General features: G+C 46.2%; 1 protein-coding gene across 4 annotated transcripts in view; it reads right to left on the bottom strand.

Annotated features, from left to right (window-relative positions):
- The window catches only part of CSMD2 (CUB and Sushi multiple domains 2), a 592,849-nt gene that overhangs the window by 60,257 nt on the left and 517,273 nt on the right, over window positions 1-15,319 (bottom strand). For 3 of the 4 annotated variants that reach the window (XM_070594988.1, XM_070594992.1, XM_070595001.1), the window contains 7 exons: window positions 14,553-14,741; window positions 11,913-12,059; window positions 9,093-9,281; window positions 5,132-5,317; window positions 3,430-3,624; window positions 1,587-1,760; window positions 119-292 (listed from right to left, as the gene is read on the bottom strand). In XM_070594988.1, the coding sequence (XP_070451089.1) occupies window positions 119-292; window positions 1,587-1,760; window positions 3,430-3,624; window positions 5,132-5,317; window positions 9,093-9,281; window positions 11,913-12,059; window positions 14,553-14,741 (1,254 nt within the window). The remainder of the gene's footprint in view (window positions 1-118; window positions 293-1,586; window positions 1,761-3,429; window positions 3,625-5,131; window positions 5,318-9,092; window positions 9,282-11,912; window positions 12,060-14,552; window positions 14,742-15,319) is intronic. The other variant, XM_070595012.1, reaches the window with a different exon arrangement.

Here is a 15,319-nt window from a genome sequence, read left to right as displayed (position 1 = left end):
TTTTGAAAAAAATTAACAAAACATATAAAAATCTCTAGCTAACCTAGCCAAGACAACATGGGGGAAAGTCCATGTTGAATCTGAGCCCGTGACTAGGGAGAGTGGATAACATACTTACGCACACAGAAAGGGGTCTTGCCCGACCAGTGATGATCCTGCTGGCAGATGCGCACAGACATGCCGATCAGGCGGAAGCCGGCGTTGCACTGGTACACCACGCTGCCCCGGTAGTTGTAGTTCTCTCCATTGATGTGTCCATTGACGATCGGCTCAGGAGTCCCGCAGTGTCCGGCTTTGGTGAGGGATGGGGAAAGAGTGTAAATCAAACAGAAGCTTGTAGAAAGTGAGGTGGGGCTTGGTCAGGGTGAGGGAAGACAGGGATGGTGGGGAAAAGGGTTAAGTACCCAATGATCCATTGTTTTCCCATCTCCCCCTGAGAGTAGCCATCTAAGAGTGACTTCAGGAATCCTAGACATGATAGAATGGTGTTGAAGACTTGGCAACCCCTAATCCCAAGGTTGCATCCCAAACGGCCACCCCTCTCTGAGCTTTAGTTTCTGTGTTGTACACAGAGAGAAATGATCACTGTTACTTCCCTGCTTCTGGGATGGCCCCTCTCCTTTCCTCATCAACCAGGATTTACTGAGCACCTACTGCATGGAGGGCACTGCGGTCTACATTAAGGCAATTAAAGTCTGGTTGTGTTGAAAACAACCATGTGAAAACAGGTGGTTTGGCTAAATTCATCCTTCCTTCTTCTTGAGGGGCAACGAACACAGACAATGTAAACCTAGTTGAGTTATTTTTACTAAATGGGGTTTGGGTAGAGTGTATTCCTGGCATTTCCACTAGCTATCCTTTGGCTCTGTGTGGAAGTGACTCATGACTGTCTCTAACAGAGGTCTGAGACAGTGGGAGGGCCGTACTGTTCACTGTGGAACAGAGCATCCAATCTACACTGTTAAGTCTGTGCGGCTGGGACCCTCCTTTGGTCTTGAGGTGTCAAGAAAGGAGTGAGAGAAGAGAGACATTTTGAATCTAAGGTTTAGGCAGGAAATGGATTAGCCATGGAGGAAATGATAATTTTGTCCTTTGTAAATCAGGCTATTTTTTATGCTTTTGCCATAGCTTATTATACATATAAATATACAATAAGCAAATGAAAAAAGATATATTTATATATAAGGTAAATACATATACATGTAAAATTTGTTACTAGATAATATAAAAGGTATTTTAGATATATTACAGGAATGTGCCTTTGCAAGTTTCCCCAAAGGTGAAGACCGGGGCTTCACCCATCACACAAGGGCTAATAAGAAGGGGTTATCTTTTTGATCAGAATGAGAACCCCTCAAAGGTTTGTCTCAGTGGACTTGAAGTTCTTCTCATTCTTTTGGGTGTCCCAAGAGAAGCTAGTTCCGGGTTTTAGTTATGGCATATGCCTAGTAGCTGATGTTTGGATTAAGCGTTTTATGACAGTAGATAATATGCTGTTGTTCAAAGATTAGGATCGAATTTTGGAAAGATCTAACTTATGCTGAAGAGAGAAAAATGGGCAGGATAGGTCTGGGGAGGTCACTTACCAAGGCAGCGGACTTCAGAGCCACTCCAGAGTCCATTGGCCATGCACTCCCGAACCCTGGAGCCCACCAGCGTGTATCCGGAATTGCAGGAGAAGATGGCCGTTGCCCCGTAGACAGACAATGTGCCAATGCGGTGCCCATTGGGTGGGATGGGGAGCTCTCCACAGGAGATGACTAAAAAGATCACAAAATGCTCAGGAAGCCAGCCCCAAGAGAAGGGACATGTGCTGCTTCTGATTTGCAAGAATAATGACAAAAATAAGATCTGTTTAATCTTACTCTATTGGGATTCATGACCAGAATATGGGTGGTGACACAACTGTTGTGATATTACACTGGAGCAGTGATTCTCAACTGGAGATGTTGCCAGAAGCACCTGAGAAGCTTTTAAAATGTTCACTCTGCACTCTGGACCCATGACTCACAGTCTCTGGAAGTATGGCCCAGGCATGTGCGTTTAAAAGAACTCAGGTGGTTCGGATGTGCACCCTGGTTAGGAACCACCACACTAGAGAGATGGTGATTCTGTGGTATGATGCTTGGTGTCCAGGGCAGACACTGCAAATCAAGTTCCTTGTCCTTTCTGCTGAGCACAGCAGCAGCCTCGTACTCCTTCTCAACAGAGCACTGCAGATGGCCACTGGCTGGCATACAAGGTGAGGACTAATGGCCAAGGCCGTATTGAAATGTGAGCACCTTCGTTGTAAGGAAGCTGTTACATGCTCATGACTTCTGCTCTGCCCCGTACGTGGTTACATTCCACTGTGGAGTCTGCACTTGGATTCGTAAAGACAATAGCGTGTTGGACAATAGATGATGCGAAGATACTCTTCCTCCTACCCAGTCTCAAACTTCCCACTGCTCATTGACAAGTTTTCTCTTTCTACCGCTTCATAGACACTTCCTTCCTCCATCACATCCTTAGTAATTAAGTAAATTATCATGAGTATATCCATATTGTAGTGGATGCTGTGGTGAGCCACTCAAATCCTCCTTTAGGACCAAAGGACCTATTTGCCCAGCGGTTGGCAAAAACCCCTCAGCTTTGTGCCCTCTTCAGTTTGTCTTGGATGAAGAGTCCTCCCACTTAAGCTGTCTTTCTGGGGAAGCCTGCACCCAACATTTGTTCACTGTGTAGGTATAAAGGCCTCTTGCCCCAGCTTGTGACAATTCTGAAGAGCCAGCTTTAGAGCTCCACGTGGGGTCAGCTGAGGCCTCACAGATACTGCATCAGAGCTCAACTTCTCCATCTTCCCAGTCCTGCTTCCTTTCCTTCCCTTCCTTTTCACAGGCGGTGAGCCCAAGAGCACTGCCTAATAAACCTCTGTCTCAGAGGTGCTTCCTAGGGACCCTGACCTTCGAAACTATCTTAAAGAAGCAAAGGAAAACAATTCACGATGGAGAAGGAGAGGCAGGCACACTGAGCTGGCCTGCCCCTTGTGCCATACCCACTCCTCCTGTACGTTCTCCCATTACAGGTCCTGTCACACCCCATTGTCATTGCTTCCTTATTTGTCTGCCTCTCCAGTAGACTATAAGCTCCTTGTGGGCAGGAACCACAACCTTTTATCTCCATACCTCTACAATTTCTGGTGTGAATGTTGAATATGTGAATTAGTAGATACTCACCTGGACAAAGGCATCTTTTTAATAAGATGACAAGATGATGGAAGTACTTCCTTAAAGGAGTAGGCATCTGCCCAGCTCCTGATTCTAGGTGTGTGTTCATAAAGAGGCACGCTGTAATCCTGGCGGCCTTCCTCTTCTCCCCCTCCCCATGTACAAGACAGTTCAGGTAGCAGGCACTGCGCCAAACTTGCCCACCCCCCGCTCCTGGGCTTACTTTGGCAGGTGGGCATAGAGTTCCCGAGGCTCCATTTGCCATTGGCCTGACAGCGGATGACCCTTTGGCCCGTGTAGTAGTAGCCAGGGTCGCAGATGAGCATCAGCTGCGCCTGGAACTGGTACTGTGTCTCAAAGATCAGCCTCCATCGGCCGTGTTCCACGCTGATGCTGCTGACATCAGGACAGGTCACGGCTGGGGAGACAAGGAGCAGCGAGGAGGACTAATTAGTTAATTACGGAAGACACTGGCAAGAGTCCAGAGCTGGGGACAGGGAGATTGTAATGCTGCAATCAGGAATCCAAAAAATCAGCAGTCTCCAGGCAGGTTTGGTAGATGAATGAAGTGGGCTGGGTGGGGAATGTGGCAACCTGGGGCAGGCAGAGTGCCAAAAACAAACAAACAAACAAACAAAAAGGGAGGTGGGACTCAGTCAATGCTGATTGTTGGCTGCAATACTGTAAGTTCTACTTAGTTAGATCTTCATTTTTCAAGGGAAGCTAGAAATACGGATTTTTATGTAAAAATTTTCCAATTTTAAAAAGTTGGGCAGTACACAAAAATTTTTTATAAAGCACAGCATAGGCCAAAAAACCAAACCAAAACAAAAGAAAAACACAAAACCTGATATCTTTGGATGGAATGTAGCCCACTAGGCTGCCAGTTTGTGACTTTGGCCTTACAGTTGAGCTGCATGTCTGTCATTTTCCAGTTTTTTGATCAAAGGACATTCATGCAAACTTTCTGATTGGTTTTCCGTTTAAAAGGAAGTGGACTAGGTCATTCCTAAGTTCTATGATGGGTTATGGAAACATCTCTGGGTACAATGGTCTATCAGTGCTCTGAGAGAAATTCCAATGGGAGCCCAAGTTGGTAGATGACACTACCTACCTGTCTCGGCTCCAATTTCCATGTATATGTTCAAATCCCCAATTTCCATGTATATGTTTTTTGCTCATCATAGTAGGGACTACTGTGATCCATGGCAGATGCATTCTAACACCCCCAGTGGATGCTTGAAACCGCGGATAGTACTGAACCCTACTTATACTAAGTTTTTTCCTCCCCATCCATACCTATGATAAAGTTTAATTTATAATTAGGCATGGTAAGAGATTAAAAACAATATCTACTAATAAAATAGAACAATTATGATAAAATACTGTAAAAAAGTTATCATAGATCTTAGCAACCTCAGGATACGGTTTTATTTCTTATTAAGTTGAGAACTTTCCACCTTTTCACTTAAAGAAAGCGCTGCTTCTCTTCGGCATATCCGAATTGCCAGCATCACTACTCTTGCGCTTTGGGGTCATTATTCAGTAAAATAACAGCCACCTGAGCATAAGCACTGCAGTACAGCGACAAGTTGACCTAATAACCCAGATGGTTACTAGGTGACTACCGGGCAGGCAGCACATACAGTGTGGACCCCCTGAACAAAGGGATGATTCACGGCTCGGGGGATGGAGTGGGGTGGTGCAAGATTTCACCCTGCAATTCAAAAGTCATGCAATTTAAAATTTATGAATTGTTTATTTACGGAATTTTCCATTTAAGACTGCAGTTGAGCACAATTGACTGAGCTGTGCAGAGTGCACATGTGGAGGAGGGGGCCTGCTGCACTGGGTTTTTCGCAGGAACCTTTCCAGCTGCTCACCCAGCCCCTCCTCACACCCGCCCCCACTGCCCATGGACTCACGGACACACTGTGGGGGGACATTGCGGTTGCTCCATATGCCTGTCTCCAAACACTCTGCTGTGGCCTCGGCGCCTGCCTCGAGGTGGTAGCCTTCACTGCAGCTGTACACAGCCTTGGTCCCCACCGTGTACTCTCTGCCAAACACCATTCCGCTCTTGGGGGCCTCAGGAAGCCCGCAGGAAAGAGCTAGCGAGGGGAAAACAGAGTCATTAGCATGTCTGCTTCAAGACGATGTACTGAGAACATATTTTTATCTTTCTTTTCCCCTGAGGCCTTAACAAAATTGTAGTAAAGACTAATAAAAAGGAAAAGCTTCATAACAAAAAAGAAAGTGGGAGGATCACCAGCAGACGAGATTTAAAGGAATTTTGGAAGACGGAATGCAGACAGAAGTGTGTTGATGGATTAAATGGAGCTGAGAAGCTGCAGCCCAAAATATATGGGAGGCAGCTATAAGCTAAGACCAGTTCTTATGCTCTCAGAAAAGCAGTGGAGAGAGTCGGGTATCTATTCTCCAGACAAAATACAGAGGATTTCCTTTCCCACTTAAGAAAAAGGAACTCCCTGGAGAGAATTAGGGCTGCTGAGGTGTGAGCTGGCACCCCAGAGTAAAGCTCTTTTAATTCTAGAATTTAAGGGCTCTGAGCCTAAAGCCTGCCCCTCTGCCCGCTCATCTCTGCCACATACTCAACTTCTTATTCATGCGAGAGACCTAGTGGACAAAGATATCTGTGTACATTACAACAAAGGTAACCTGTATCTGCTACATAGAAAATTAACCTAGCATTTAGTGCAAAATGGGAACAAGTAAGGATCATTATACATAGGAAGAAAACTAGTAGCATGAAAGAGGTAAACAAAGATAAGATTAAAAATATAAAAAAAAAGTCTCCTTTAGGAAACAGAGCTAACACAAGAAAAAGAAGGTACATAATCTTTAAACTTCTGGTTAGTAGTATTTTGAGAAAGTCAAGGTGACATATTACGTACATATTATGTATTACTTTCATAAAATGAGAACAGAGTGCTTAGAAAAAAGCACAACAACAAAAAAAGAACAAGGCATGGCTCTTTTAAGTTAAAAATATGATTGTCAAAAGAAGCATTCAATAGAAGGGTGGGAGATAAAGGGAATTTCTCAGAATATAGACCAAAAAGACAGAGACTGAAAATGATTAGAGAAGACTGAAAACACAGAGGATCAATTAAGGAGGTCCAATATCAATGAGTCGGGGCTCCAGAAAGAAAGGACAGAGAAAGCGAGGGGATGGAGTGATCGTAGAGGAAAATTTCCCAGGGCTGAAGAGAGACACAAGTCTAGATTGAAAGGGAGCCAAAGGGATGTTAGGAGAACCATTCTTAGATACACTGTGGCTGAATGGTTAAGTTCGCGCACTCCACTTTGGTGGCCCAGGGTTTTGCTGGTTCGGATCCTGGGTGTGGACGTGGCACCGCTCATCAGGCCATGCTGAGGCGGCGTCCCACACACCACAACCAGAAGGACCCACAACTAGAATATACAACTATGTACTGGGGGGCTTTGGGGAGAAGAAAAAAAAAGAAGGGGGGTCTGGAAGACAGAGGAAATAAGGGAGTATTTGAACATGAGGCTCTTTAAAGCCTAATCCACAAGACTGTAAGCTCCTTCAGTGGCACTAGGTTAGCCCAATTGTCATATCTGATCAACTAACTTCCCTGCTTTCTCGAACCCTTTGGGAAGAAATATTTGGATCCCCTCTGACATTTTTGAAGGGTGGTCAATCCGGAGGGAGCAGGTGAAGCAAGTGGGCAGCAGCCACTTCTCCCTGCCCCAGGTCTGGGTAACTAAGAGGACAGAAGACAACTTCCCAGCATGAGAGACTAAAAGCCTGTCTCGTGAGCTCCATGCCAAAACACAGTCCCCCAAACCCAGAGGGAAGAGGGACACTTCCTATGGGCGGGAGAGGAGGGGACAGAGTCACAAAGTATTTGAAACTCACTGTGGAAGGAGATCTCTGAGGGAGAGAATATGAGGGAGAGAATGGGCTGCGGGAATGGGAGAGAAAGCATTAGGTGGCGTAGAATCTGTAAGGTGACATATTTGTTGGTGGAGAAGACAAGGTTTGGAAGCAGCAACAGGGAACGGGAAGAATGCCAGGCCTTTCCTGGTCCAGGGTTACGCGGGAAAAGGGGGATTAACACCCTTCACTTGAAAGGGCCACAGCATCTGTGTTCTCAGAGGACAGCCACAGTCAGCATGGAGGGAGGAAGCGAAGAGAGCCTTCTGGGTAGTGACCAAGGGTGTGTGCTTGTTGGCCATGGAACCAGGATTCCGGAGAGCACAGAAGGAATGGCTGAGAGGGAGGCCTGCGGAGGGAAGCCTGCGGTGGGGAGGGGGAGAAGCAGCACAGAGCAGCATGGGGATGAGTGGATGGAGCATAGGGGGGCCTAATTTTGGAAAGTGACAAAAGATAACAGAGATGAGAGCATGGTAGATTCCAACTGGAGATCGGGAAACAAGACTTTGTCTGTGTTGATCCAGTTAGAGATATGGAGACGAAAGCCAAATGGCATTTGTCATTCGTGGACAGTCAGTTCTCTGAGACCTTTGCTGAAGGCATCAAATAGAATGTCAATGACACATTGCTTCTATCTTTGAGAAAGCTCAGGCACAGGCCAGAAGGTTGTGAGGGTCAGAGGTGACAGATGTCCTGGAAAAGTACGTCATCATGCTGGGAAACAAAGAAGAAGAACATCGCACATCAATGTGATTTCCTTTTTTTGTCTGTAAAATTGGTAAGGTTTTTCTTTTCTTTTTTTAACGGAGTACATAATGTTGAGAATGTGGGAGAAAAGGCAATTTTCACACGCTGCTGGTGGAAGTGTAAGTGAAGACAAACCTCTCTGGGGAGCAAGAAGTACCAAAAGCTGTAGATTTTGTATGGGTATGACTCAATAATCTCATTTCTTGGGATTCAATCTTAAGGAAATAAATGTGGATATTGATAAAGATGGAATTAAGGATTTTAATGGCAGCATTGTTGACAGGAGCAAAAAATAGATAAATCCAAATGACCCACAGTAGGATGATACTTGAATAAAGGACAGTTTTTCCATAATGCTATGCAATCATTGAAAATAATGACGAGGACGTGTCTTTGATTGCGTGATAGATGTTAACAAAATATGAAGAGCTTTGCACATTGATGTACATTTTTGTAAATATATAAAAGACCACAGGAAATGTGCTGAAATGTTAAGTGGTGATCTCAGTTGACGGGATTATAGGTCATTTTCACTGTTTTCTTTTGCATCATCTGTAGTTTTTTTTTTTCAGATTTCTAGTCTGAATGTATATTACTTTAAGGGAAAAAAATCCCATAAATTATCAAAGGCAAGGCATGCAAATTGTGTGGTACACATCATGGCTGGATCGGTCTCTCTTCCACCCCGTTCTCTCTGCCCCTCCCCTCCTCCGACCTGCACTTCAGCCAGCCCCAATTGCTTTGCATATCTTGTGATCTCTGCAGCCTGTGCTTTTGCAAACGCTCTAGCTGCTGCCTAGAATGCTTTCCTTGCCAATGCCTGGTCTCAAACCCTCCTTGCTCTACCAGCCAGAGCCCAGGCATGCCCTCTTCCGGGAGCCCTCCCTAGCTGTCCAGGAGACAGGTCCCTTCTTACCTCTGGGCTCCCACAACACTGTTTATACTCCTGATACAGCGCCTCCCTCCTCTATCATTTTGCCAGATATGTGGTTACATATCCTGCTCCCTCATTGCTCTGAAAACACTGAGACTGTGTTTCATGCATATGAACATCCCCAGGGCTTGAGATATTATGGATCCTCAATATATGTTTGCTGAAAGAATGAATTAATTATCAATGGGGTAACCCATATTTGGAAGTGATGGGTCCTAGGACAAGCCCAAGATGTGAGTAGGATCCAAACCACCTGTCACCCCCCTTCCCACCTGCTTCTCACCTTGACAGAGAGGAATGGCCTCGCTCCACAGGAAGTAGCCCTGGGGGTGCCGGGTACAAATGGCCATGCTGTGTCCCACCAAGCGGTAGCCCGCGTTGCAGCCAAAGTGGATGGAGCCTCCGGGCTGGGTGCTGGTCTGGCCCAGAAGGAAGCCATGGAGTGGAGCCCTGGGCAGGCTGCAGTAGGGAGCTGAATAACAAGATGAGGCTCAGGGGACCACACACAAGTGGGAAGACAGATATGGTCTTTCATGCACGCCCGCCCCTCCCTTCTCCCCCCATTTTTTTTGTCTTTGCCACCGCCAGGTCCACTGCTGTTGAGGAAGGTCTGAGTGGTTGATATTGAAACACAGCCAATCAATTTAGCAAAGCCAAAGAAAAGAAAAGAAAAAACCACAAAGCATTGGGTCCCCTTTGTGGCCTCGAGGCAGCACTGGTTGTGCAGCTGAGTTCAGGCTCTTGAATCCTGTCAGCCCCGCAAAAGATGCAGAAAATGGAACCCAATGGGGTTGGTTCCAGACTGCGGGGGCGTGGACTCGGGCTCTCAGGCCTGTGCTCAAGTCTCATTTCTGACCTTTCCAGGTCTGTGACTTGGGAGAAATCACTGACACTCTTTCAGCTGCCTTCCTCACCCGTATATTCAGATCGGTGATGCCCACCTCATAGGTTTTTGGACAATTTAAATGGGTTGTGTTTGTAAAGCCCCCAGCCCAGTGCAGGGCACTCAGTGCCCAATCAATGGTCCTTCTCCTTCTTTCTGTTGTGAAGGGGGGATGGCAGAGAGGGCCTGTGGCAATCCAGGACACAGAATGCACAGTCCTAACTCCCCCTCAGTGTATGGCTTCAACTTTTTTCATTCCTTTATTCAACAAATAGGTATCGAGTGTCTATTACGTGCCAGCTGCTATTGTAAGCTCTGAGACTACAGAAAACAGACAAAAACCCAGCCTCACAGAACTCGTAGTAAAAACTCCTGTCAGGGAGCCTCAGGGAACGTTCTGTGAGGCTGAGAAAGAGGGATGACCAAAGGAACAAGCAGAGCACGCCCCTTAATTTGCTCTGAGTCCCTGGCTGGGTCTCCTAGGCAGGCCTGGGATAAGATGGATGCGGGTACCAGGCCCTCACTCCATCCTCCCCACGGTGAGGTCGTCTGGCCTCGTATTCAGTGCTCGCATCCCTCTGCTGGTGAAATTGGTGTTGGCAATACCTCCCTTCCAAGCCAGACGGGCTTCCCCGCTCCTGCTTTGCCACCTGTGTCCTGTGTATGTCGGATCTATGTGTCTGCCTCAGTCAGGAACAAGAACCTCAGTTATAGAATATACTTAGTTGCAGTGACAGATGCATGTGCAAATTACATGAGTCTACTATATTTTAATTAAGCACTAACTGTTTCACCATGTAATTAATTCACTTTCCACGCGGCATATGTATTGTAATTACAACTGACTCATTACCCTTAAGCATGTGATTAGCCTTTATGAACATCAAGGAAAGGGCAACTCCTTAATGGCCTTTGGTTCCTAGTTTAGCAACAGAACAGTGAAATGCTACTAAGGGCTGTGTTTCCTTTGGAGTGAGCAGCTGTTGGGAACTCAGCCTAAATCTCTCTGAGAGGTACCTTAAGGTTTCTTGTTCATCCTGGGGAAACTGAGGCTTGAAGAGGTTAAGTGACTTGTCTAATAATCATTCAGGTAGCTCGTGACAGAGCTGATCACTGACCCTGGGGGTCGTGAAGCCACCCTCTCTCTCTTGCGTACATGGGGGAAAGGAAGGTAGGGTTGACATGGCAGAGGAAATGGACTCCGAGATAGTAAAGATCGTCCTCCTCCTAGACGCCCCTCAGCTTCATCTGCTTTGCTCTTCCCTGAAGCCATACCTGAGGGTTCTTTAAGACTGTTCAAATGGTCTGCTAAGTTTGGGCTGGTCTTGCCAGCAGGTGGCCCATGAGAGGAGATGGTCTGAGACAAGTGGTAACTCAGGCAGGCTATAATTTGACATCCCTTCGACCCCATATTTAAAAATCTGTCCAACATTTCTTTGGAATGCAGGCCACATGCAGCAGGAGAAAGAGTACTGAAGGGGAAGTGGTGCATGGTGGTCCCCCCGCCATCTCAAGGAGTTTATCTCCGCCTCTAAGCTTGCAGAGCCCAGCCAGCAGTTCACTGGACCCGCTCCCCTTCAAATGGGCATCAAGCAGCTCATCAAGTTTTCTTTCCAGCTACACACAGTAATCGCCACGATGCGAGTTCAGATAAATTCGATTTTCTTCATCTCACTACATGTCCAGGGATATGTTTGTGCTCCTGTGGATTGTTGCCCCTGTCAGTTGTCTGGGTGGTCTGGCCTTTGCTCTGACTCTGCCTGTGAGACACGTTTTGCAGAGCAGAAGGGAGGCTCCTGGACTTAGAATATAGCCCGTCCTTTGCTGTCCGTCTAACATTTCCCAGGCAGAGTTCCATGTCTTAGAGTTTTTCAGTTTCAAGGAACTTTTATTAATATTTCAACAGTGTTGGGGATAGGATCACATTTGGGCATTATCAGGTCATACATAATAAACTTATTCAAAAGACACAGGCTGCCAGTATGGGCAGGAGAGAGGGAAGAGCTTCAAGCAGGGAAAGGAGGAGACAAAGATGAGGCAGGAAAATGTCAAGGACACTTGTGCAGCTGTCAGTGAGAGAGACTGAGAGGAGGAGAGGGCGCCCAAGCCCCATGCAGGAGCCCCGCCATTGATAGGGACATGGCCCGTGGCTTATTTGGGTGAGAAACTTAGGGGTCTCAGAGGTGTGGTCCTCCTCGTGAGTTCTTATGCTTTACTCACCTGAATACCGAATCTTAAAACCCTTCCGATTGTACGCGTGGTCAGACGACCAGCGCAGGTACACAGAGTTGCTTGAGCTGGTGACAATCAGGGGGCCTGAGTAATTCCCACTGAGGGCTTTCAGCAGAGGACTTTGTCCTGAGGGACCTGGGTTGAGAGCACAGGACACAGGATTGCAGACTGTCGCAGCTATCCAAGATATTAGATTTGGGGCCTTTAACGTAACCACTTCCCATTTTTCCCCTCCTCAAGTGAAGACACAAAGGCTCAGAATGGTTGGACAGCTCAGAGTCAGCATGGCTGTTTGTACCTCTGCTTCTCTCTCTGCATCCTCAGGCATGCCCCAGGTGCTCTTTCCCCCTGAGCCCTAAAGCAGGGCCCCAGGAAGTCACTGCCAACCTAGAGGAATTGGCAGGCGAGATGAATTCTATTTGCCATTTTGGGACTTGCCCAACGTCAGGCAGCTGGTTAATGGAAGAGCCCGTTTTCAAACTGAGAACTTCTTCCACCTTGCCACCCTGCTTCTCATGTGCATACTAAAAACAGCTCGGTGCCTGCCATATAGAAAAAATATTCACTGAATGAACATCCAGCAATAAAGCTAGAGGAAGACATCACGTCTCGACGTCATAAATAAATAACTCCCAAACATTTCTTCCCAAGGCTCTTCCAGAAAGGCCTCCCTCTTCTTTTTTCCTCCCTTAAATTACTGGGAGTGCATCCAGGCAGGTGGTTTAAGAGAGGCAGAATATAAGGCTGGATAATCCAAACACAGGATTTATGACCCTGGAAAGAGCCCTGAGTGATGGGTCTAATATGCTGCTGAGACAGCTCTTGGAAGCTTGACCAAGGTAATGGACCATATTAAACAAAGTAGAGCCATCAGAACTGCCGTGCCAAACTGTGAGGGAAGAGGTCACAAGGCTCAGAGAAGCGACCTGCTAGGATAGGTCTACTACATCAGACCAGAATGCCCACTAGCTGACCGTGTCTCTCAGGAGCACCCGGAGGACACTCCAGTTTCTAAAGGAATAAGGAACGTGCTGGTGAGGGGTGAGTACCAGCATCATCGACAACTCAAGTAATGGCTGTCCTCTGTAGGCTGCAACTGATGGGAGGAGATGCTGTCACAGAGACCGCCTTCGGAATATTGATGGGGATGAGGAGATCCTAGAATACGGAGTCCAGGTGGAAGCACTAAACAGTCAGAAGCAATGTTGGCGTAATTATTAAAATGGGCAGCAAGGTTGGAATGGCAGCTAGGAGGGTCTGATTTGTAGAATCTATGGAGACGGCTCGCAGAACATGGTATTCCTAAGGGCAAGAGAGATGGGCAACTCCCCCAAATGTGAATTACAAACAAAACAGATCATGAATATCTAACCAAATGGGTGAGGAAAGCTAACCCCAGAGGAAAGTTGTAATCCCTTGCCCAATTTGGAGACTTGAGCCAGCTTTCATTTCTTACTCCAGAATATTTTGGCTGACGGAGAGCCTGGGTCCTCATGAAAAAGTACCCCATGACAAAAGGACCTCGCAAAAATAACACCAATTGTATGTAGTAGTGATTTCCCCAGTGCTTCTCCCAAAAGACCTACCACTATTTACTAAAGTAACTGAATACTGGAGAAAAGGGAATGTCCAGGTACTTTGAAGATTTTTGGATACAGGATGTGAACTGATGCTGATACCTGCAGACTCAAAGCACTGTTATGGCTCCTCTGCTAGAGTAGAGGTGTCTGAGAGTTGTGGTTGGTGATAAATAGAGTCCTGGCCCAGGTCCATCTCAGTACAACTAAACCAAGGAGTAGTGTCAACTGCAGTAGCTGTGCCAGCTGTAGTATCTTCATAGAGCAGATCAGCGTAGCCTTGGTTATATGGAATGCAGCTATTAATCTAGCAATGCATTCTTTGAAAGGAGGATCATAAGCAATTTGCATTCACATGAGATAGACAAGAGTATACATTCATGGTCTTGGTCCAGAGCTATCTTAATTCTCCTGCTCTCTGTTATATTATAGTATGAAGAGATGTGGACCATTTGGACATCCTACAGAATATAGCATATTGGTTCTCTATATTGATGACATTGTATTAATCAGATCTGATGAACCAGAATGGACAATTAGTGCAGATGCCTTTGCAAGACACACTTGCTCTAGTGGGAGGAGACAAATCCTAGAAAAAGCCAGGGGAAATTCTTAGGGTCCAGAGTCTAGTAGTTTGGGGTATGCTGAAAAGTTTCCTCCAAATTAAAGAGCAAGTTATTACACCTTTTCCCTCCTACCACCAAGAAAGAAGCACAATGTTTGGTAGACCCTTTGGATTTTGGAGGCAGCCTATTCTTCACTTGGGAAAAATCCTATGATCCATTATTGGTTGACATTCAAGTTGCTAGCTTTGAGTAGGGGCTAGGGTAAGAAAGGGTTCTGTAGCAGGACCAGGCCGCAACACAAGCAACCCTGCTCCTAGGGCCGTACAACCTATCAGCTCCCATGGTACTGGGGTTTCTGTGGCAGAGAAAGACATTCTGTGGAGTCTCTAGAAAGCTCCAATAGAGAGGGTGTGGCATAGACTTCCAGGGTTCTGAAGCAAGTCTGTGCCAAGTATAGCAGGCAACTATACATTTGATTGACTTACCGTCAAAGATCTCAAACTCATCAAACTGCTTCTCGCTGAGAAAGTACTCCACCGTGAGGGAGATGTTAAACTCAGGCTCCACTCTCACCAGCCAAGAGCAGGTCTGGAACTGGGGATAGCTTCCAGGGTAGCTTTGACTCAAGATCACACCCGTGGAGTCTGTCATTAGCTCATTTGTTGGGCAGTGCACTTGAAGAAAGAAAGAGAAATACCGGGTCATTGGGATGGAGATGAAAACAGGGCCAACCCATTTCCCCAGTGCTCAAGACGACCACTGGAAAAGCAGTATTTGAGCACATTCAAATAAGATGCCAACACCCATTGTTATACTGCACCAAGGCATGAGGTGACTTCAGATTCTCCGTCATTGTCATTAATTGCTGAGACTCAGGCCTGGCCAGCTGGTTGGAATCACTTCTTAACTCAAATATGGGCTTTGGAGTAGGGGGGATGATATGTACATACCAACCACAGTAAGGCATCCCCAAATCCAAGAGTTAATCTGTTAGATGGTTTGATTTGTATAAAGAAAGTATGGGACAGAGGTGAGCACATGGGATTCTGAGTCAAATACACCTGGATTGATAACCCATCTCTGTCACTTTCTACCTGTGTGGTCCTGAACCAATTATTTCCTCTTTGGGCAATGGCTTCTCCATCCCCAACACAAAAAGATCACACCTACCTTTCAGGGCTGTTGTATTATATAACATTACACAATTATATATAACATTATATAATTACATATTAATTACTATTATATAATA

Source organism: Equus przewalskii, chromosome 2 (genome assembly GCF_037783145.1).
Source record: "Equus przewalskii isolate Varuska chromosome 2, EquPr2, whole genome shotgun sequence".
Taxonomy (NCBI): domain Eukaryota; kingdom Metazoa; phylum Chordata; class Mammalia; order Perissodactyla; family Equidae; genus Equus; species Equus przewalskii.
This window is presented reverse-complemented; position numbering and strand designations above follow the sequence as displayed.